This window comes from Monodon monoceros, unplaced genomic scaffold, assembly GCF_005190385.1.
Source record: "Monodon monoceros isolate NGI ecotype Baffin Bay Population unplaced genomic scaffold, NGI_Narwhal_1 Super_Scaffold_4, whole genome shotgun sequence".
NCBI lineage: Eukaryota > Metazoa > Chordata > Mammalia > Artiodactyla > Monodontidae > Monodon > Monodon monoceros.
In genome coordinates, this window is record NW_021703781.1 from 27,644,125 (window position 1) to 27,668,294 (window position 24,170).

General features: G+C 42.6%; 1 protein-coding gene across 3 annotated transcripts in view; it reads right to left on the reverse strand.

The window, feature by feature from the left end:
* POLR3A (RNA polymerase III subunit A) overlaps window positions 1–23,355 on the reverse strand; it is a 58,607-nt gene extending 35,252 nt beyond the window's left edge. For 2 of the 3 annotated variants that reach the window (XM_029200936.1, XM_029200935.1), the window contains exons 1-15: window positions 23,177–23,355; window positions 20,144–20,279; window positions 19,739–19,876; window positions 19,030–19,201; window positions 18,742–18,896; window positions 13,832–14,071; window positions 13,350–13,512; window positions 13,038–13,174; window positions 11,819–11,922; window positions 10,859–11,000; window positions 8,247–8,387; window positions 7,340–7,409; window positions 6,813–6,940; window positions 6,477–6,615; window positions 4,752–4,916 (exon numbers count right to left, since the gene is read on the reverse strand). In XM_029200936.1, the coding sequence (XP_029056769.1) occupies window positions 4,752–4,916; window positions 6,477–6,615; window positions 6,813–6,940; window positions 7,340–7,409; window positions 8,247–8,387; window positions 10,859–11,000; window positions 11,819–11,922; window positions 13,038–13,174; window positions 13,350–13,512; window positions 13,832–14,071; window positions 18,742–18,896; window positions 19,030–19,201; window positions 19,739–19,876; window positions 20,144–20,279; window positions 23,177–23,220 (2,074 nt within the window). In that variant the 5' untranslated portion in view covers window positions 23,221–23,355. Of the gene's footprint in view, window positions 1–4,751; window positions 4,917–6,476; window positions 6,616–6,812; window positions 6,941–7,339; window positions 7,410–8,246; window positions 8,388–10,858; window positions 11,001–11,818; window positions 11,923–13,037; window positions 13,175–13,349; window positions 13,513–13,831; window positions 14,072–18,741; window positions 18,897–19,029; window positions 19,202–19,738; window positions 19,877–19,972; window positions 20,280–23,176 lie in introns of those variants that run through there. The other variant, XM_029200937.1, reaches the window with a different exon arrangement.
* Window positions 23,356–24,170: the final 815 nt, after the last annotated feature.

The following is a 24,170-nucleotide window of genomic DNA, read 5'->3' on the forward strand; positions in this document are numbered from 1 at the left end:
AGGAAACAATAGCAAAGATCAATAAAACTAAAAGCTGGTTCTTTGAGAAGATAAACAAAATAGATAAACCACTAGCCAGACTCATCAAGAAAAAAACGAAGAAGACTCAAATCAATAGAATTAGAAATGAAAAAGGAGAAGTAACAACTGACACTGCAGAAATAAAAAAAATCATGAGAGATTACTACAAGCAACTCTATGCCAATAAAATGGACAATCTGGAAGAAATGGACAAATTCTTAGAAATGCACAACCTGCCAAGACTGAATCAGAAAGAAATAGAAAATATGAACAGACCAATCACAAGCACTGAAATTGAAACTGTGATTAAAAATCTTCCAACAAACAAAAGCCCAGGACCAGATGGCTTCACAGGTGAATTCTATCAAACGTTTAGAGAAGAGCTAACACCTGTCCTTCTCAAACTCTTCGAAAATACAGCAGAGGGAGGAACACTCCCAAATTCCTTCTACGAGGCCACCATCACCTTGATACCAAAACCAGACAAGGATGTCACAAAGAAAGAAAACTACAGGCCAATATCACTGATGAACATAGATGCAAAAATCCTCAACAAAATACTAGCAAACAGAATCCAACGGCACATTAAAAGGATCATACACCATGATCAAGTGGGGTTTATTCCAGGAATGCAAGGATTCTTCAATATACGCAAATCTATCAATGTGATAAACCATATTAACAAATTGAAGAAGAAAAACCATATGATCATCTCAATAGATGCAGAGAAAGCTTTCGACAAAATTCAACACCCATTTACGATAAAAACCCTGCAGAAAGTAGGCATAGAGGGAACTTTCCTCAACGTAATAAAGGCCATATATGACAAGCCCACAGCAAACATCATCCTCAATGGTGAAAAACTGAAAGCATTTCCACTAAGATCAGGAACAAGACAAGGTTGCCCACTCTCACCACTCTTATTCAACATAGTTTTGGAAGTTTTAGCCACAGCAATCAGAGAAGAAAAGGAAATAAAAGGAATCCAAATCGGAAAAGAAGAAGTAAAGCTGTCACTGTTTGCAGATGACATGATACTATACATAGAGAATCCTAAAGATGCTACCAGAAAACTACTAGAGCTAATCAATGAATTTGGTAAAGTGGCAGGATACAAAATTAATGCACAGAAATCTCTGGCATTCCTATACACTAATGATGAAAAATCTGAAAGTGAAATCAAGAAAACACTGCCATTTACCATTGCAACAAAAAGAATAAAATATCTAGGAATAAACCTACCTAAGGAGACAAAAGACCTGTATGCAGAAAATTATAAGACACTGATGAAAGAAATTAAAGATGATACAAATAGATGGAGAGATATACCATGTTCTTGGATGGGAAGAATCAACATTGTGAAAATGACTCTACTACCCAAAGCAATCTACAGATTCAATGCAATCCCTATCAAACTACCACTGGCATTTTTCACAGAACTAGAACAAAAAATTTCGCAATTTGTATGGAAACACAAAAGACCCCGAATAGCCAAAGCAATCTTGAGAACGAAAAAAGGAGCTGGAGGAATCAGGCTCCCTGACTTCAGACTATACTACAAAGCTACAGTAATCAAGACAGTATGGTACTGGCACAAAAACAGAAAGATAGATCAATGGAATAGGATAGAAAGCCCAGGGATAAACCCACGCACATATGGACACCTTATCTTTGATAAAGGTGGCAGGAATGTACAGTGGAGAAAGGACAGCCTCTTCAATAAGTGGTGCTGGGAAAACTGGACAGGTACATGTAAAAGTATGAGATTAGATCACTCCCTAACACCATACACAAAAATAAGCTCAAAATGGATTAAAGACCTAAATGTAAGGCCAGAAACTATCAAACTCTTAGAGGAAAACATAGGCAGAACACTCTATGACATAAATCACAGCAAGATCCTTTCTGACCCACTTCCTAGAGTAATGGAAATAAAAACAAAAATAAACAAATGGGACCTAATGAAACTTCAAAGCTTTTGCACAGCAAAGGAAACCATAAACAAGACCAAAAGACAACCCTCAGAATGGGAGAAAATATTTGCAAATGAAGCAACTGACAAAGGATTAATCTCCAAAATTTACAAGCAGCTCATGCAGCTCAATAACAAAAAAACTAACAACCCAATCCAAAAATGGGCAGAAGACCTAAATAGACATTTCTCCAAAGAAGATATACAGAATGCCAACAAACACATGAAAGAATGCTCAACATCATTAATCATTAGAGAAATGCAAATCAAAACTACAATGAGATATCATCTCACACCAGTCAGAATGGCCATCATCAAAAAATCTACAAACAATAAATGCTGGAGAGGGTGTGGAGAAAAGGGAACACTCTTGCACTGCTGGTGGGAATGTGAATTGGTTCAGCCACTATGGAGAACAGTATGGAGGTTCCTTAAAAAACTACAAATAGAATTACCATATGACCCAGCAATCCCACTACTGGGCATATACCCTGAGAAAACCAAAATTCAAAAAGAGTCATGTACCAAAATGTTCATTGCAGCTCTATTTACAATAGCCCGGAGATGGAAACAACCTAAGTGCCCATCATCGGATGAATGGATAAAGAAGATGTGGCACATATATACAATGGAATATTACTCAGCCTTAAAAAGAAACGAAATTGAGTTATTTGTAATGAGATGGATAGACCTAGAGTCTGTCATACAGAGTGAAGTAAGTCAGAAAGAAAAAGACAAATACCATATGCTAACACATATATATGGAATTTAAGAAAAAAAAGGATGTCATGAAGAACCTAGGGATGGGACGGGAATAGAAACGCAGACCTACTGGAGAACGGACTTGAGGATATGGGGAGGGGGAAGGGTGAGCTTTGACAGGGCGAGAGAGAGTCATGGACATACACACACTAACAAACGTAGTGAGGTAGATAGCTAGAGGGAAGCAGCCGCATGGCACAGGAATATTAGCTCGGTGCTTTGTGACAGCCTGGAGGGGTGGGATAGGGAGAGTGGGAGGGAGGGAGACGCAAGAGGGAGGACATATGGGAACATATGTATATATATAACTGATTCACTTTGTTATAGAGCAGAAACTAACACACCATTGTAAAGCAATTGTACCCCAATAAAGATGTTAAAAATAAAAAAAAATTAAAAAAAAAAGAATAGGAAGTCTTAAAAAAAAAAAAATTAAAAGAAGGAAAGAAAAAGAAAAGAACTACCAGCAAGGGACTTCCCTGGTGGCGCAGTGGTTAAGAATCCACCTGCCAATGCAGGGGACACAGGTTCAAGCCGTGGTCCGGGAAGATCCCACACGCTGCAGAGCAACTAAGCCTGTGCGCCACAACTACTGAGCCTGTGCTCTAGAGCCTGTGAGCCACAACTACTAAGCCCCCGTGCCACAACTACTGAAGCCCATGAGCCTAGAGCCCGTGCTCCACTACAAGAGAAGCCACTGCAATGAGAAGCCCGTTCACCGCAACGAAGAGTAGCCCCTGCTCGCCACAACTAGAGAAAGTCCATTTGCAGCAATGAAGACCCAATGCAGCCAAAAAAAAAAAAAAGAGCTACTGGCAAATAAGAACAATGGTTGGGTTGGAAATTAAATATACGATAGTGAAAATACTTTTAAAAATCAATACAGTTGCTAAAATAAAACTGAATCCAGAAACAAAGAAATGGACAACAGGGAAAATCAGAGAATCAGTCCAAGAACTCTAGTAGACAATGAACAGAAATTCAAAAAAGAAAGAACAGAGAAAGTAAAAGGGAGAAAATGATCAGAAAAAGTACAAGAAAATATCCAGAACTGAAGGACACAAGTTGCAGATTAAGAGAGCTTATACAGTGGTCAGCACAATGAGTGATAACAGACCCATCGCAAGGTTGTGTCATTGTGAACTTTCAGAATGCCAGAAACAAAGAGGAGTCTCAAAGCTTCCAGAATAAAAAGACAATTCAGGATAAACAACAAGGTCCTAATGTGTCTAGCACAGGGAACTATATTTAATATCCTGTGATAAAGCATAATGAAAAAGAATGTTAAAAAATAGATGTATGTGTAGAACTGAGTCACTGTGCTGTACAGCAGAGACTGGCACAACGTTGTAAATCCACTATTGCTTCAGTTAAAAAAAAAAAAGACAATTCAAATGCAAAAATTTGGGAATAAGAACGGAAATACACTTCGCAGCAACCCTTAAAGCTAGAACAGAGTAGAGCAATCCCTTCAAAATTCTCAGGGAAAATAATCTTCAGTCTAGAATTCTATACCCAGCCAAAGAGTCAAGTGTAAGAGTAGACTAAAGATGTTTTGGGGCATGCAAAAAATCTCCTGGCCTGTGGTATGTTCAAAGCATAAGCAAGCAAAGGTAACAGAATAGTGCAAGGATCGTAGAGAAATACTGAGTAACCCTGTAGGGCTGAACCGTGGAAGACCCAGAGGGTGATAGTCTTGCACAGGTACCTTGGAAGCAGCCCACGAAGGGCCCTTTATGTAACAATCCTATCTGATGGGCGTTAGGGAGCTACTGTAGCTTTTGAGAAGAAAACTGAAAAGCAAATTCAAATCTGCAACCAAACTAGTCCGTATCAAGTTAATTTCATTAAGAAAAGCATAAATAGTTTAGCCTGGAATAAGTATCCTTTTCTTTGTGTGTGTGTATGTGTGTGGGGCAGGGGGATGAAACAGTAAAAGAAACCCCCGAAACACCAATAACATCTAGCAATAAAACGAGGATGCTGAGATACTCACACAGGTAGACGGGGGCCAGCCTGGCGAGCCGTGACATCGCATCGGCAGCTTCATTCTGCCCCCAGTCTCGCAGCAAAATGTAAAAAATGTTGTTCTTGGATCCTGATCCCAGCGTTCCTTTGTCCATGCTGCCAGTCATCAGCTCGCTGTTCTGGATAGTGACGTCTGCAAGGAAACAACGATCATGGACTTACACAATTATTACTTTGCCTCATTCCAAAAGGAATTTGAGGCAGTTGAGAAAATGTGTTCTCGCATTAAAAGTTAAAGCAGAACAAATAGATAGGCTCTTAAAGAAATTTCTTTTTGAGGGAAAAAAAGAGAAATCTGGGAACTTCTGAAAAGCATGAAAGGTCTAGTTAGTTACCCTATAGTCCTAACTCTGAAAGGTACTCGTTGACACTCATTGTCCTTATCTGTGAACTGTGGATGACAGTATCAAGCTCTTGCCATCTTGATGTCATGGGGATGTTTTGAGCATCAACTCAATCATGTACAACGAAGTGTTGTTTATAAAGCACTTTGGTATTTACCTAAGACACTGAAGACTAACAGTGGCACCATCATGAAAAGCCTAAACAACAAAATGAAATTTGTATCTAGAAACAAACAAAACATAATCTAAAACAAGAAGCCAAAATACGTTAAAGACCAGAGAGTATATTTTCAAAAGAATGGTTATAAACCTGGGGAAAAACATCAGTGCCCTTCAAAACATTTATTCTTCATCATGAGACAGCAGAAAACCCCTGACCTTCAGAGAGACTCTGCGGTTCAGTTCTTTAGCACAGAGCTCTGCAGATCCACTTCTCGTCACTAGGCCTTGCTAGCAAAACCCATTCTAAATCAGTGCTACTCAAAGCAGCCTGCTGGGGAACTGCCTGTTAGCAGCCTGGGACCCAGAAAGTAAATGCTGCCTAAACGGCATTGGTGTGTGGACCACACTTTGGGCTGAATCAGTCTAGGGGACTCAGATGGCTCGCATTTAAATCCTCTCACTGTGAGAGTAGCATGGACATATATACACACCAAACGTGAAATGGATAGCTAGTGGGAAGCAGCCGCATAGCACAGGGAGATCAGCTCAGTGCTTTGTGACCACCTAGAGGGATGGGATAGGGAGGGCGGGAGGGAGGCTCAAGAGGGAGGAGCTATGGGGATACATGTATACATTCAGCTGATTCACTTTGTTGTACAGTAGAAACTAACACATTGTAAAGCAATTATACTCCAATAAAGATATTAAAAAATAAATAAGTAAACAAATAAATCTTCTCACTGTTACACCTGATCTTCATGTTATCAAAACATCCACTGACCAGGTGAGGCAGGTTAAAAAAATTAGCCTCTTCAGTTATACTTTTTAGTCACACTTTTAGGCAATGAACATGATTTTGGATATAAAATAGTAAATTAAATGCCTTAAATAACGAGATCTTTGTACGGCAAAAAAAACACAACAAAAAAAGGAAGAGAAAAGAATTTGCATTAATTGGTAGAAAAGAGTCTCAACTGAGACAAAACACGAGACGAACATTCTAATCCTTGGGTTGGTCATGTGTCTACACGATCTCTACCTTTTAGAGAAACACCACCTGCATTTCCCTGAAGAACAAAGTTCCTGCCTAAGGCTATAGAGAAACTTGGGACTTGCAGGCTAAGCGAAGGTAGCTGTTGGCCACTTGCTTTCTTGACCCCCGGCCCCACCCCACTGCTTTAACTCACAGGAATCATTGACGCAGAGGTCTTCTCCTTTGCCACAGTACTGCTTGCCCTTGGTTCGGAGGTTGGCCCTCACTGGATTGTCATCGCTGGGTCTGAGGATGATGCTGAAGATCTGCTTTCCCGTCCACAGGGTGACAGGCTGAAGGAGGAAAGAAGCCAGAGCATCGGAGGGCTGAGCCTGGTCTCAACCACCCTTCATGCAAATGAGGCAAGATGGTACAGTGGTCACACACCAACTGGGCAGCAGCATGCGTACACTAAGGCCACTGGTGCGTCCATACAGCCACACACACACCCACACCCCTGTGTGTGTACACACACAGCTCCTGCACAAACCTTTAATATTGTAGGGGGTGGGAGGCGAACTTTAATTTTCTCATCCTTGCCCACCAGTATTGAAGCAATGATCTGGCAAGCCTTGGCTCGGTCAAAGAAAGTGTCCTTAAGAGTGAGGAGATAGGCACCTGAGGAAAGAAAAGCGATGAAATTGTGAGAAAAATCATAAGGTTTCAATTTTAAAATAAACGTGGACTATTACTAAAAGAGTGAGGTAAAAGTAAAACACAGCTGCTTCTTGGCTTTCTCCTCCAACTAGAATCCAACCTCCACAGGGAAAGCGACTTTGTTTTACTGGCCGCCGTGGCCCCAGCACTTAGAAAATAAAAATGTCCTGTGTATGGCAGGAGTTCACTAAATAACCAACCAATGCAAAACATCTCAAGTAGGTTCACAATCACACTTAGTAAACAAACAACAGAATTAAACACAGGCAATTAAACAGCTTTTCAAGTGGACACATGAACACGGTGAATGAGAATCCTCGTGTTCCAAAGTCTCCTTTCAAATGAATTCCACAAACCCACCTGTCAGAAAATCCTGAATAGCAGCAATTAGTGGTTCTCCATTCCTTGGGGTTACAAGATTTGCTTTAGTCTGAAGGAAAAAGGAACCCAGTAAGTTAGCCATCCTTGGGTGCATGATGCAGCCCCAAAGACCTGCACCACAAAGACTCTGAACTGTTATGAAAAAATGAAGAGTAGCAGGAAGAAGAGGCTGAGCACTGGAAGCTAGGGTCCTTAACCGCAGCTTTGTCACTAACTTCCATCCCTTAATCTGTCAAGGGGAGAGAAAAATTACCAGCGAGACTGACCTCAGAGGTTCCTGCACTCAAATACTGCATGAAGTAGTTTTGAGTTTCTATAAAGAACACTTCGGGTATAAGATGTTATTTTAATTAACAAATGCTCTCCTCCAAAGAAAATTTACTTCTGTGAATGAATGATGAGTAGCACTGTGTTACGTCTGAAGTCAGTCAATTCCACACTCTACAATGATGGAAGAATTGTCGAATTTCTCTTGCGTCAGACATTAAGTTTGAACAACAGGATTTTAATTAAAATGTAATGAGTGCCCACAGTGGCAAAAATGGGTGCTACTTGTTCAGTGCATTATTAACCAATTTAAAGAAGGTTCTGTGCATCAAAGTGCATTTGCTCAAATCTTTTAACTGAGGTGTAACTGACCATGAGAGCCAACAGTCAAGTTTCTGCTATACCCTTGTCTTACCCTTTCACAACTGGCACTCACGTATATCTACTCTCCTAGGCACCCACATTACAGGTCAGAAGACACCCACTCCGCTCAACTCCCCACCTATCAGAGAAACTAACTCCCTTATATACTGCGGGGTGTTTGCAAACAGGACAGGCTCCCCTTTCCCTCCTTTTAAGGCGCTTTTCCTCAGAAGCTGGGCTGCACCACCGTACATACCCCCATGAGAACAAGGGCTTCTGCTTTAGCTTCTTCTGTTTGAGGGAGATGAAGGTTCATTTCATCACCATCAAAATCTGCGTTGTAGGGTGTACAGACACACTCATTAAATCTGAAGGTGCGGTGGGGTTTGACCCTGGCCTGTGGAATACAAAAAACAAACCAGGAGAAGGACTTAAGTCATTTATCTAAAACCTTCTTGGTGCCCATACGTTTGTTCTCTACATCTGTGTCTCTATTTCTGCCCTGCAAACTGGTTCATCTGTACCATTTTTCTAGGTTCCACATAGATGCGTTAATATACGATATTTTTTTTTATCTTTCTGACTTATGGACACTGTATGGACACCAAGGGGGGAAAGCGGCGGGGGTGGGTGGTGGTTGTGTGATGAATTGGGAGATTGGGATTGACATGTGTACACTAATATGTATAAAATGGATAACTAATAAGAACCTACTGTATAAAAAAATAAATAAAATTAAATTCAAATAAAATTAAAAGATAAAATAAAATCGTCTTAGTTTCAACATAAAAAAATGGTTTCCTGGAGAACTGGACATTTTACATTAAGGAAGTAAATTTCTAGTATGTTCTGGCAAGTAACATGTCACTTGTGGTCTCATTCAAGTAGCTTTGTTAGATCAAAACAACACAATGAATTTGCTTTAATACTATGAGGCAAACATAAACACAGAAGCCATGAGAAAGGGGTTCCCACTGGCCAATGATGTCACAATTTGCTATTAAAAGGTTAATGGCAGAAATTGAACAAAACACACTGACTAAATAAAAACTCATGATGACACTGAAAAAAAGGAAAGCCAAAACAAACAAAACCCCCAAACCAACCTAGCTGGAAGAAACTGAGCACCGAAGTTTTATGCCCTAAACTGATGAAAAAGGAAAAAGAATTAGACGCTTATTCTGCCTTTCCTTTACGAATTCTATTTTTTGGGTAAGTAAATAGCCCTAATTAACAAGGAAAAATTATTAATTACAAGAGTGGTAGGTATTAAATGTAAAAGGAATGTTAAATTAGAAAATCACCATTTTGTGATCCAATGAAATAATGTAGGCAATGACCATAAATGGAAGAGATCATTAGAGAAAAGGCTAATAAGGGACATTTCAAGAGAGGCACCAGGCTTAAGCATCTGAATCCCTAACCTTCTCAGCATAACTAAAGTGGGCCAGCCAGACAACATGTGCCTCCTGAAATATGGCAAGAGGAAGTAGCCAGCACCATCTATGAGTTATTTTGGCCAAAAAGTTGAACCTGAATCTGATCATCCTTTGAGAGCTAATTTCCAGTTTACAGAAATAAAATGAAGCATGAAGGAACCCTTACACCACACAAAGGCAGACAAACAGAGAACATGCGACATTCTTCAGGACAAATGACCTGTTTTTTTCCAACAATGACACTGAAATTAAAAGAAGGAGGTGGGACATTACCAGATCAATAGAGGCTTCAGACATGTATCAACTAAATGTAATGTATAGACTTTGCATCTTGATTTGAACAAACTAGTTGCAAAAAGATTTTGAGACACTTGGGGAAATCTGAATATGGACAGGGTACTAGACAACACCAAGGAATGACTTCATTTTGTGAGGTGTGACACTGGCACTATAATTACATGTGTCTTGCAGAAGTAAACTGAATACACATGGAAAAAAGACATGGCATCTGGGTTCACAAAGAAAAAAGAGAGAGAAAACTAGTGTGGCGAAATCTTGAAAATTACCTACTATAGAGGATGGGACTGTGAGTTCATCACAGTACTCTTTCTATTTTTGTATATATTTGAAAAGTTTCAAACAAAAATATTTCTATGTTAAAATGCCCCAAAGCCAAGCAAAAGTTTCCAGAAAGGGAAGGCTTCTGTTTGCCTCCTAGATCTCAATAATCATAATTCCATAATCATAAACTGCATCTTTGGTATTTCCACCACTGAGCAAAAGGATTGATGTAATGTTTTCACAAACTACTAAAAAAAGGAATCTAGAAAAACACTACCTTAGGAGCCTGTTTAAACACTGTTTGCAAATGCTCAGGGATTTAATGGCTTTGCAGACAGGAGAATTTATGAATATTTAACAAATTAAAGTTGCATCTTGTTTCCATTTTAAATCTCCAAAAAAGGAACTGCTGCTGTTGCAAAAAGTAAACCACCCCAAAAAATACGGTTCAAGGTCTTAGTTGGAGGACTACTGCAAAGAGAAATCCTGTAAGCATTTTAGTTCCTTAGTTAATATGCTATTTTAAATCAAGTCAATTTTCTGCCATATCTATTTTACATAACTTTGTGCACACACATATATGTATATATGTTGTTTGCAAGTGAAATCACGGTAGTCACTTTCACACTAATTTTCAATTAGTTCCTGTTTTACTGTTGTATGAATAGTATGTTACAACTATTAAAAACATTGAAGGGAAGTTTGAAATTTAAGAGTTTCACTCAAACTAAAAAACGAGAGAAGAGGAAAACCAAAAGTTATGAAAATTTGAGATTACTGGCAATTTAAATTTTAGAAGTCTGGAATTTAGCATGGCACACACAGCAAAGTTCCACCCAACGGAAATAAAAACCAGTCTCATGCTCACCAGATGTGCCATAATGCTCAATTTGTGCAGTGAAGGCTGCCGATTGAACAGAACCACGTCTCCATCTATGAGGTGTCTCTCCACAATGTCCCCATACTTGAGCTCCTGAGCCATCTTTTCTCTGTTTCCATATTTCAAAAACCTTAACATACAATAATAGACATAATCTGTGAGAACAAAGTTTCCTCAGCAAGTTTCTCCCTCTTCATATCAGGATTCAGTCTCTAAAATGATCACATTTCATTGTATTTAAGGTGCCTCCATACGCCATTAATTAAACTACAACAACAACAATAAAATTTTATTTTATTTTATTTTTTGGCTGAGCCGCATGGCTCGTGGGATCTTAGTTCCCTGACCAGGGATCAAACCCTGGCCCCCAGTAGTGAAAGCGGTGAGCCCCAATCACTGGACCCGCAGGGAATTCCCTAAACTACAACAAACTGCTTGTAAGATCTATCTTAATTTTAGAAACGTCAAGATATGATAAAAGCATGTCTTGGAATCACAGAAATAGAGTAATAAACCAGCTTCTCCCACACGGCCCTGGTGATATGTTTGAATCTCATGAGACAAAAAGGCACTGGTGATCAGCTCATCTCGCTGTGAAAAGCCAGAACGGGCAAAATGCATGTCTCCTGGGTCATGAGCGCACTGAGGTAACCCCAGGGCGCCCAGGTGACATAGACAATGATCTGCTTTCATATCCCAATGCATTCTGTCTTTCTAGATCCAATAACATTAAATGCTATGGAATAAATGAACACTGTACGTACATTCAACAAGCCAAGCAGAGCAAACGAGCAATGTACCTAGGCTCACTGCAATTTAAATAGATATTTTCCACGTACTACAATATCACAACAATTGTACTTTGGAGTGCATTCTGTGCTAAGTATGGTGACAGTAAGCTTGGTCATGAGAAGACGGTTACATCCAACCAGATCGGGAAAGCATTACCTTTTCATTTGCATGTGTCTCTGCTGAATGAAATTGGCTCCTGGGTGAACTTCAGGGCCATTTCGAACCAGCTTCCTCAAAAAGTTGATGTTTGCCTTGTTCACCTGGTGGACCACAATATAAAGCAGAATGAGACACTGTTAATTCTAGAAGCTAGCACACTATACTGAACTGGATCTCAGTCTTTACTTTCCTTATCTTGTCCTAGGAGAAAGAGAGGCACCTGCAGGCACCCTGCTGCCAGGGTCTTGAGTGTAAGGACAACAACGGGATGGCACCAGGTTCAAGTCTGAACTTGGTCACTCACTTGCTGGGTGACAGGGCCAAGGCATTTACCGGCCTTTGGTTTCCCTAGTGGTTCAAAGAGTGGACTGGAATGATCTACAGGGACCTTCCAGCATTCTGTAATCCTAAAAACAGGTGGCAGCTTCATCTGCAATGATTTTCCATGGGCTTCTAAGGTTTAAAAGTTGTGACACCAGCACCATAGGCCCTGGTCTGTACGGCCATGTCCTGTAGCCTCTTGGACAACAGTCTCATGGGACACCACTTCAGAGAAGGAAACTCTGGATCATTAGTAACTCAACCGAGGACACTTTCTACACAAGCTTAACCAGAAGCCTCTGTGGTTTGGGCTAATTATGACTCTCAAGGGCAAAGCCAAGGGCAATCAATATCCTCCTGTTACCAGGCCTTTCGATTATCTACACCTCGGTTAAAAAAAAAATACTGTAAATACCACTTTACACTCATGATGAATATGAACTGAGTGTAAAGCAGTACAGCTTTTCTGGTTATGCATCAATAGCCTTAAAATATTCAAAGTCTTTGATTCACTGATTCTAATGTTTTAAAAATAATAACTATCCCAAGAAAATTAACTGGTGTTGTGTTTATCATAAGTTACTTTAACACCTGAGGTGTGAACTAAGACGGATGTTAAAGATGATATTATTTGGAAAAAAAAAAGTTGCAGACTTGTCTGTTCAATGTATATCTGAGTATATATACATAAAGGCAGACACAACTGTGGCTGTATGTGTTGTAGATATTACACATGGTGACATATGTATGAAGCAAACTGGAAAGATAAACACACATGCCAAACTGTGGGTCAGGTGGGTTACTGGGGATTTTCCACTGTCTGTTGTTTGGAATCTCAGAACATGACACAAAAGACTGGATTCAGACAAAATATTGAGCAACTCAATGTACTTACCTTCTCAGGAAAAGTTAGAATTTTGGCCACGTGAACTGGCACAGCTACCTCATCAATTCGGAGGTTGGGGTCAGGTGAGATGACTGTTCTGCCAGAAAAATCCACTCTTTTTCCTGAGAGATTGCCTCTAAATCGACCTAAATAAATAAAAATATATCACAGGCTTCCAAGGTACAACGTGTGCTGTTGGGGACAATGTGACCAGAAAGCCCAAGGAGAGTCCGTGACCTCCAACTAGATAAGCGGACATACGTTCCCCAAAATGAAACAAAGGCAGTAGACCGTCTCCTGCACACATCTTTGGACACGTACCCTGTTTTCCCTTCAGGCGCTGGACGAACCCTCTGGTCCATTTCTTGGGCGCCATGTTGAGGGGAATGCCTGAGAGCTCACTGTTAATGTAGAGGGCGCACTGCAGCTGCAGGAAATCCCAGTCTTCCATGATCATCTGGGTCTTAGCTCCTGATATCCGATGCTAAGAATAAGCAGAGGATAAACAGAAACAAGCCTGGTCCATTTGACTTTCTCCATCAGACACTTCTGTTTTCATGCTAATGGGAAGCACTGACCTTTTTTTTTTTTTTTTTTTTGCGGTACGCGGGCCTCTCACTGTTGCGGCCTCTCCCATTGCGGAGCACAGGCTCCGGACGTGCAGGCCCAGCGGCCACGGCCCACGGGCCCCAGCCGCTCCGCGGCATGTGGGATCCTCCCGGACCGGGGCACGAACCTGCGTCCCCTGCATCGGCAGGCGGACGGACTCTCAACCACTGCGCCACCAGGGAAGCCCCACTGACCTTTTTAATGACATCATTTAGGAAAATGATTTCTGTCAGTTTCATCGTCAGATCATCTTCATTGGTGCCAGACTTCAAATCACTCACGACAGAGGGTCTAATACACAGAGGAGGCACTAAAAGTCGTGTGAGAATCAAATCGGAGGGCTTTCCAGCTTCTGGATTCATCAGAAGTAGAGGGACATCTTCAGCTGGGATTCGTTTAAATAAATTCAGAACTACTAAGGGATTCAAGTTTTCCTATGGAAAGGAGGGAAGGAAGGAATGGAGATACATGTTAGTTTTCCACAGCTTAGGCAAAGGTTTACTTCTGCATGTCCTCTAACCTATCTGCCACTTAAATGATAATATGCACAAGTGATGACAGAGACTTCTGATAACATGCTACGTTGCAAGGGCCCTAAAAATGTTCATGCCTTTTATTCCAATAATTTAAGCCAACAATTCCACTCCTCGTAATTATTCCAAAGGGTATGATTTTAGAAATTAACAGAAAGATTCAGCTACAAGGATGTTCACTAAAGCTGTTCTTAATGGTGGAAAGCTGGAAACAGCCTGACAGGTGACTGAGTCAATAAAATCATGGTACATCCATACATGGAAAACTATGAAGCTATTAAAAACAAAAAAGAAGCTACGGAAATGTGGCTACTGCCATGAAAGGTGTTCACAAAATATTGGTAAATGAGATAAGTATGTCTATAATGTGATCTAATCTGGGGGAAAATGTACATCTATACAGAAAAGAGGAAATGGAAGAGTTTACCAAGGTGTGAACAGGGCTGTCTTTAGATGAGTGGAATTATCATCTTTTTGCTTCTTTTTTTACATTTAAACTTTCTGTAGTGAACTTATATTGTCTTTGTATTAACTTCACTTAATAGAAGTGCTAGGCTCTAACAACTTACACATAAGAACTATGTAAATTATCATAGATATTCAAACATCACAGCTAAGAATGGTCAGATTGTGTTGTTGCTGGTTATTAAATTTTCTTGGGATCAAAGGTTTTGACTGAGACTATATGTTATAAGCAGCATTTGCTATGCAATAACTTAATGAGAAGGGGAACAAAGTTAAGAAAGAAACGTTTGAACAGCCAGCTACTGCTCTTAGAACACTGCCAATGAAAAGTTTCTGTGGTCCCGCCCTGGAGGAGATGGCAGTGCAGCTGGGTTCTTCTAGGAATCCCTCCAGAGGTTTTCCGGTCTGGGTCCCTGTCCAGAGAAGAATGCCCCTCCTCAGCACCCCTGTCTCCCAGTGATGGGCACCTCGCTGCCACCAGAAGAAATCAGGGAGGAAGTATAAAACTAATAGAATTCTAGAACGGCATGAAGGCCAGATGTCACCTGCAGTACCACAGTCAGTCCTAGATGAGAACGTCATGGAGCTGGAGGCTGTCCAGGAGGGCAAGGAAGGCAGGAGGACTGGCAGGAGCCTGGAAACCAGTTCTCAGCAAGAGCAGCTACCCGAGAGTGACAGAACAACTGCATCCCAAGAGGCACGTGGAAGAGGCGGCTGACTTATCGTTACATGCCAGGAAGCAGAAATCAGGGACTGATGGACGGTAGAGCAGGGCTCAGCTTTGTACACGGCGGAATACCCTAACAGCTTGAGTTCTCTAGCAATGCAGCGTGGCTGCCTCGGGTGGTGGTGAGATGACACGGCTAGAAGGACATCAGCCAGGGCAGCCTAACACTCAGTCTGCAGGGATGATGCCATCTATGGAGAGACTCTTATCTGCAGGTCCACCACCCCCTGGATTTGTATTAAAATTGGGAATGGATATATGTTAGTCTTCTGGGGATAGAGTCCGGAGTTTTTGTCAAGTCCAGGTTGGGTCGCATGTCTAAGGTCACAGAATAAATAAGCGGCAGAGCTGGGCTCTAATCTCAGGTCTGTCTGACCCCAAAGCCAAAGCTCTTAACCACCACCCTAAACCACGTCTAAGGTGTCGCCTGGGTCTGGTGAGCTGGGGCGGACAGGGAGATGGTGGCAGTGGGGGACACCCTGGGAGGCAATCTAGACGTGTGAGACAAGTGACTCCTAAGTGGGAGGGGGTCACCTCCTGGGCCCAGCCATTTAGGCCTAGTCACTTGGAGACTTTTCCAAACAAGATGCCTCCCAGGCCCCAGTGGAGAATTCTATTGCAGAGTGTGTGGAGCAGAGAAGCGGTCCCCAGCAAGTAATGACAGTGGCCACAGGGGTCCAGGCAGAGAGCTGGCAGGGGAAAGTGGTAGTGGATGTCAGGCAGGTTGATCTCGGAGCAGCAGGGGAGGCTGCAAGTAAGGCCACACCCCAGAGAGCTGGGGCACCCCTCAGGCTCACTGACAAGGCTGCCAGCCAGGCTTCTGACTGCTTTCTACACAGCCATCAGCCTGGAAGGTAGAATTCATCTACCATCATGACAGTAGAAGGACAAGATCCACTTTCTCAGCCTGCACCTTCACTTCCTCTGCAGGAGCTTAGTTCTAACTGCCTTGAAGACATCTCCACTGGAATGCACTGCTGATGCCCTCCCCCATTTCCAGAAGAACTACCATGTTTCCAGATGCTTGCGCATGTGTACCCGCTTGCCTCTGACCACCCTCTCACACCCAGCGCTACAGTGGCTGGTCATCAATTCCTGTCCATTCTGACTGCATACGATGACTCTGCCCCTGGCTCCACTATCACTACCCAGGTTCAGGATCTGTTTTCTTTTTGCATCCCCACCCCCCAAATCAAGGCATAATTTAAATACAGAAAATTGCACAAATCTTAAAGAGATTGATAAATCTTTACATGTATACACTGGTACACATATACCGCCATTCAAATCAAATAAAGAATATGTCCCTCTCTCCAGAAAATACCCTCATATCCCCTTTCCCAGTCAGTACTAAGCCCTTACCCCAGATCAGACTTGCCTGTTCTTAGACTTGATCTAAATGGAATCATACGCTTTGTACGCTCTTGTATAAAGCTGCCTCCTCTCAGCAGGACCCTGAGACTCAGCCAGGCTGTGTGTGTCAGCTCATTTCTTTCATTTCGGGATACTACCCCATTGTGTAGATCTGGGACAATTTCTACATTCTCCTGTTGACAGGCATCCGGGCTGTTTCGAATTCTGGCTTTTATCAATAAAGCTGTAATGAACATACTTGTACAAATATTTCTGTGGACATATGTACTCGTCTCTCTTGGGTATACACCTAAGAGTAAAGCTGCTGGATCACGGGGTGAGTGTGGGTCTTATTTTATAAGGAATTGCCAAACTGTTGTTTGGAGTGGTGGAAATGTTTCACACGGCCACCATCAACGTAGGAGGGCCAGCTGCTTCAGATCCTTGCCAGCACTCGGTTTTCAGTTGTTTTACATTTCAATTTTGCTGAGAGGGTATGTGTGTGTGTAGTTTTAATTAGTATTTCCCTGATGAGTGACAACATTGAACTTTTCATCTACTGATTGGCCATTTGAATATAACCTCTTGTGAAGTGCCAATTCAAGTCTTGCTTCTGCTTTCAAAAATCGGGGTTTTCTGGGACTTCCCTGGCGGTCCAGTGGTTAAGACTCCGCCCTCCCACTGCAGGAGGAACGGGTTCAATCCCTGGTCAGGGAACTAAGATCCTGTAGGCTGTGTGGCGCAGCCAAAAATAAATAAATTAAATTAAAAAAAAAAAAATTCGGGTTCCCCCCCTTACTGATTTATAAGAACTATGTCCTATATTCTGGACATGAGAGTCCTTTAACAGACAAATGAAGTGTGACTATTTGCTCCCACTGTGTGACCTGCTTTTTCATTTTTGTAATGGTGTCTTCTGATGAGCAGTCAGGCTCGTCTAAAATTTCATTATTAATTCATGTCCCTTCTCTGCTCAAAATCTCAATGGCTCCACATTCCCCGAGAGTGGGATGCCCTCTGGAAGGCAGACTCAGCTGTTCGTCCTTCCTACAGCACAGGCTATGCTCCGATGGCCTTGGCTAGGACTCTCCCTCCACCGCTCACTGTTATCTTGGGCGACGCTGCCGCATGGTTGCTGTGAGGATTAAATACAAGGCAATCCACAGAAAGAACTTGGAACAGTGCTGGAAGGCAAAAGCAGTCACTACATGCAAGGGGCTTTTAGTAGCGCCGTCAGGACTTTCAAACAGAACCTCAGCGTCAGAACAAGGCTGAACGCTGCCACCTGGACGTGCTGAGCTCGTTGCCCTTGACTCTCTAAACCCTACTCAAGTTTAAGGACCAGAACAAACCACACCTTTCTTCACAGTCCCCCCTAACCAAGTCCAAAGTGACATATTCCTCCAGATTTCCCACTGAACTCACTGTCCTTGCCATTCCTGTGACAGTTGGCACTGTGCCCCATGGTACTGGCTATGTTTTCACAGATTAGTGACCTACGACACATCTGAACCGTGGGATCCCTGAGCACAGACCCACTGCCTTGCAGTTCCTGACACTCCCCCGCAGGTCTCACAGTTTGGTACTCAGCAGCCACTCAACTAATTTCTTAGTTTGGTATACTATCAATTCTAGAAGGTACCAAGAGACTTAAGTGCTAATCAAACTCAGAACAAGACACTTCATAAAATTCTACTAATTAAGTTTGTGCCAGGTAAAGTACCTACAAATTCTTCTATGTCATTTTGCATGTGAGAAACAGGATCGCTCAGTGTATGCCCTACACAGCTGTAATTTTACAATCTTCTACAATGAAATTGTAACGCGTGTTATCCGTACAATTAAAAACGTGTTAGTTACGAGGCTGACGCACATTGAACTTAGTGCCAGATGGATGCCTGTCATGTGGAGTACTCCCGGAGATCTAGCTCCGGGGGACCTCTCATTCTGGAGGAAGCTGTGTACCCAGAGGGGGAGGGAGAGGACATTCCATGCAGAGGGAGGCAGGCTTGCATTCCAGGCTCACCTGTGCCCTCCCCAGTAGAGGCTCTACTTCTTTGTTATGCTCGATGGCGGTTTCGAAGGACTGAAGGAAATTTGACACGATAGGATCCACCACTTTCTTGTTGGTCTTGTATTTCTCATGGATTATCTTCAGTAACCCACATTTCTTTACAGTACCTGTAAGAGTTAATTTATTTTACCACGGTTGGAAAAATCAGGTTCTTGGTTAGGCTGGCCTGAGGCTGCGGTCTAGGAAATGCAGTTACAGAAACTGCCACCACAATGAAAGATGAGAGGTGCATCCACTCACCATTAAAGGCGCCACAATGATGGCACGTGTTCTTCTTCCGGCATTTATCAGAGATTTTCTTCTTCAGCCCTCGCTTCTGGAGGTAAGTCAGGCCGGGCCTCTTCAGATAATCCAGAAATTGCTTCTTCTCCTCCTGGGACAGCATGATGTGGCAGCAGGTTTTACAGATCATCTTTTTAAAATTAAACAAAACAGGTAAAAGGCTAAGAGAGGATGACAAAGTCTTTTCTTTCAATTCCTTTAAAACAAACTTTTTTGATATGATCTCCTGAGCTTTGGCCAGTAATAGATTTTTTTCTAAGTCTCTTCTTTTTTAAAAAAGCCACGACCCCCCCTTGCCCAGGACACTTAGCTACAATGTACAGATCTACATGAAGACACGCAAAGGCAGCCCATGTTCACCAGAATGCTGGCCATAGTCAGAGCCAGCTGGTGGCGTTTTTGTTAACTATTTTTTCTTTTTTGTGCTGTTCTGTACTGCTTGAATTACTAATATTTTTTACAATGCCTATCTACCACCTACTCAAGGAAAACCAAGGAAAAAGAATTTTTAAGCAATTTAACTTATTACAAGATGAAATATTGTTTTTAGTATAAAAATGTTCTCTACATGTATCTCCCACCACTCATCATTCCCAAGCTCACTCTAATGTCCCTAGATCAATAACTCCCAGGTTTATACCTTGGAGATGAACACATACATGCTTACCTGTAAGATGCCTATGACTGCTCGGAAGTACCCCACATGAAAACATGGCAATTCCAAGTCAATGTACCCATAGTGGCCCAGACAGTCAGCCAAGTTCTTCCCACAGGTTTCACAAGGACGGTCCTTCTCACTCGTACCCTGTGGATAAAAGCACACCATAATCAATGGAGACCAGTGGACAGGAAAGTGGGACCAGTCCTCACAGGTGACCAGGGGACTCAGAGTCACAATCACCTGGGAAACTGCAGGGTATTCACATCCGCCTGACCAAAGGAGGCTGGAGTCCCTGAGAGGCGCAGGCGAATGGGGGAGGTGGAAGGAAGCCCTTGCTTCTTCCTCTTTGGTAAGTCACCAGTTTCATCAGCAAGTCAAAACACATGGAACCAGGAAGGGCAGGGGTCTTACCATCCTGTGGTCAAGCACCCCATATAGCAGTGGGGCATGGTTGTTGTCCTGGCTATACAGGTTCTTACTCACAACCTGGATGTGAGCCTGCTGGCGCATCTCCTCAGCTGACTTCATTCCAAAACAGATGTGGCTTCTGGAATGGAAAGAGATAGGGGAACAGTTACATCAAAACCACTTACCAAAAATAGCATTTATGCATATGACCCACCATAAGCAACCTTACCCTTCCAACTCCCTATAGGCTCTGCTCTCTCATTATTAAATGTCACTTCATCCTGCTGACTCGTTCCCTCTTAAGTTTCTTTTGTGGTCTCTTCTACTGCCTTCTCTTGAATATTGGCATCTCTCCCTACCTAGGGTTACAACCCTCAAACTTTTTTCATTCTACACATTCTTTCTGAGTGGTGTCTGTCTAATCTCTATCTGCAGGCCAGCTATCTCCGCTCAGCTGGAGACCATACAGATACTTCTTCTGGACAGTTAACAGGCACCTCAAACTCAGCACATCTAAAACAAAGCCCGGAACTTTCTCGCCCAAATCTGTTCCTTGTTCATTTTCCAAAAAAAACTGGGGGTTTACGTATGATGTGCCAGGCACCATCCTCAGGGGCTGAGGATACAGATTAGATAAGACAGGGAATTCCCTGCCAACATGGGGCTCAATTTCAGGGAGGGCAAGAAGGAGAATAAACAAATAGATACACAAAACTGAATAGATGCAGGCAAGGAAAATGACGTGAAGCGGTAGAGGAGAGTCTGAGGAGACCATGTCGTGTGGCCAGAAAGTCTGGAAAATTGACATTTCCGCTGAATTCTGAATAAGAGGGAGCCAGCTGTAAGATTGCCCAACCAAGAAATTCTGTGTGTCAATCTCATTTCTCCCTTACCCATCCCTACCAATCCTGTCAATTTCACACCCCTCAAACTGAGAGAATGGCCATCATCAAAAAGTCTACAAATAATAAATGCCGGAGAGGGTGTGGAGAAAAAGGAACCCTCCTACACTGTTGGTGGGAACGTAAATTGGTACAGCCACTATAGAGAACAGTATGGAGGTTCCTTTAAAAAGTAAAAATAGAGCTACATATGATCCTGCCATCCCACTCCTGGGCATATATCCGGAGAAAACTATAACTTGAAAAGCTACATGCACCCCAATGTTCATTGCAGCACTATTTACAACAGCCAAGACATAGAAGCAACCTAAATGTCCATCAACAGATGAAGGATAAAGATGTGCTGTAGATATATACAGATATATGCATATATATATATATATATATATATATATATATATACACAAACACACCCACACAGTGAAATACTAGCCATAAAAAAGAAAGAAATAATGCCATTTGCAGCAACACGGATGGATCTAGATATTATCCTAAGTGAAGTAAGCCAGACAGAGAAAGACAAATATCACATGATACTGCTTATATGTGGGGGAAAAAAAAGATACAAATAAACTTATTTACCAAATAGAAATAGGACTTTCCTGGTGGGGCATTGGTTAAGAATCCACCTGCCAATGCAGGGGACACAGGTTTGAGCCCTGGCCCGGGAAGATCCCACATGCCGTGGAGCAACTAAGCCCGTGCGCCACAACTACTGAGCCTGTGCTCCAGAGCCCGCGAGCCACAACTACTGAAGCCCGCGCGCCTAGAGCCCGTGAGCCACAACTACTGAGCCCTCGTGCTGCAACTACTGAAGCTTGTGCACCTTGAGCCCGTGCTCCGCAACATGAGAAGCCCGTGCACCGCAACAGAGTAGCCCCTGCTGGACGCAACTAGAGAAAGCCCTCGTGCAGCAACAAAGACCCAATGCAGCCAAAAATAAATAAATAAATAAATATATTTAAAAAACAAAACAGAAATAGACCCACAGACATGGAAAACAAACTTATGGTTCCCAAAGGGAAAGGGGGGAGGGAAGGGATAAATTAGGAGTTTGAGATTAAAGTATACACATTCTATATATAAAATAGATAACCAACAAGAACCTACTGTATAGCACAGGGAACTATTCTCAACATTTTGTAATAGCCAATAAGGGAAAAGAATCTAAAAGAGAATATATATATATAATTGAATCACTGTGCTGTACACCTGAAACTAACACAACATTGTAAATCAACTATACTTCAATTAAAGAAAAAAAAAAAGATTCCTCACTGCCTGCAAGATGGCTCTGAAACAAAGCTTCAAATCTGCTTCCTTCTCATCACTATACTTTCTCCCTCCTGTAAGCTCCTGGAAGAAGGCTGTTCTGCCTGAACCCCTTGCCCACCTGTGCTGTCAGAACCCCCTATGCCTACCCTTGTCCTCGCACTTGTCCTATCCAACGTTGACTTGTCTACCTTCTCCAGCTAGACTAGGCAGTAAGGTCTTACTCATGTCATATCTTCATGTCTGTCCTCGGGGCCAGAACACAGTACCCTCCTCACTAAGCAGCTTCAAGAATGACTGATTTGTTTCTCTGCTGGAAGGTCTAAGGAGAGGTCGTGGCCTACTAAATGAGCTCTGAAGAAGGTCCAGAATAACAGCCTCACTTCTGAGACTGCTATCCATCTGCCTGTGATACAGCTTTCTAGCTGGCAACTCCGTTCTTTTGGTCAGCAAATACTACCTCCGTGTCATGTGCTCTGCAGCAAAATGAGTCCCCGCCCCAGGTTGCTCCCATTCAATGACCAAAGATTCGCTGAAAGGCGTCATCGTCTCACCTCAGGAGAACTCGAGCTTCGGCCCATGGTGCACGGATGGCCAAAGTTCCCACCACATCCCCCAGGTTCCCACCACATTCCCCCTTCTCCGCCCAAGGAACCACCCCTGGCCTGGGTTCCCCAGGTCGTGAAAACCCTCTGCCCGATCAATATCCATTAATCTAACCTGATACTCCTGAGCTGTGCCCACACCTCCCACTGATTCCTGGCCCTTCCCTTCCAACCGACCTCACCTCTGACCCTTCCCTGACCTCGGACCCCTCTGCCCCTAATTTCTCTGCTCTTCGGGGAGTTTTGCTCCATCTTACATTTTCTTGGCCACATCCGTCTCCCGGAACTGCTCCTTCACCATGGTGACGGCTGCCGGGGCTCCCTCCTCGAGACTCTTTGAGCTAGATTAGAAATACGATGCTCACAGCACCCGCCCGGGACTAATTCTTGACTGGTTGCTAACACATCCCCGGCATTTTTTCGGCCACCGTAGCTCGCCCCACGTGCCCGCCTCCACTTCCGCTACTCGCCGGCGCTTCTGTCTGTTAAGAGAGGCTCCGAACACGCCGCTTTTCGCCTTCTCTCTACACTGCCATCTGGCGGCACCTCCTTGAAACTGTACCGAAACCTTCATGGTTTTTTCAAAGTCCCGTTTCCGGTCCATTTCTTCTTGTCACCTGACACCTGCAAAGAAACTACAACCCCCTGCCTCAAAACTTTTAGAAAACCAGAGAGCCAAAAATTGCATACAATGGAAAATCGTCTTACCAACATCAATACCATCTTAATTAAGAGCCTCTAATTATTTAAGGAAAGGTGGAGGCTAAAATGAACCTGCCCAAGGAACAGAGGACTTCATCTAGATTATCTAGAAAGAAAGTAAACAGGGCAGAAAACACAGCCATGCATGCACCTCCAGTTCACAAAGTTATTTTGAAAAAGAAGAAGAATTAAACTTATATTATTGATTACAAAAACAGAAGATGAAAATCTGTGAGTTTAGTGTGAAAAGTGAGCCATGCTGAGCTAGGGAAACAAGATGAAGGGAGAATAGGAAGCGATTATTCATGTACTGAGGAAATAAATTTCTTATCTCACACCTCACACCCTGTGGGAGGTGATCCTAGTGTGACATCTTAGCGCATGATACTAGAGAGAAAACCATTCCACCATAGGACTCAGGGCTACAGAACCTGAAACTTACTTCTTTACTATTTGTGAGAAATTCTAAACAGAAACCAATAAAGTGGTTCAACACTTTTGAATTTTAAGGGATGCTGTCTTCAGACTTTATGGATCCCCACTAGTAAA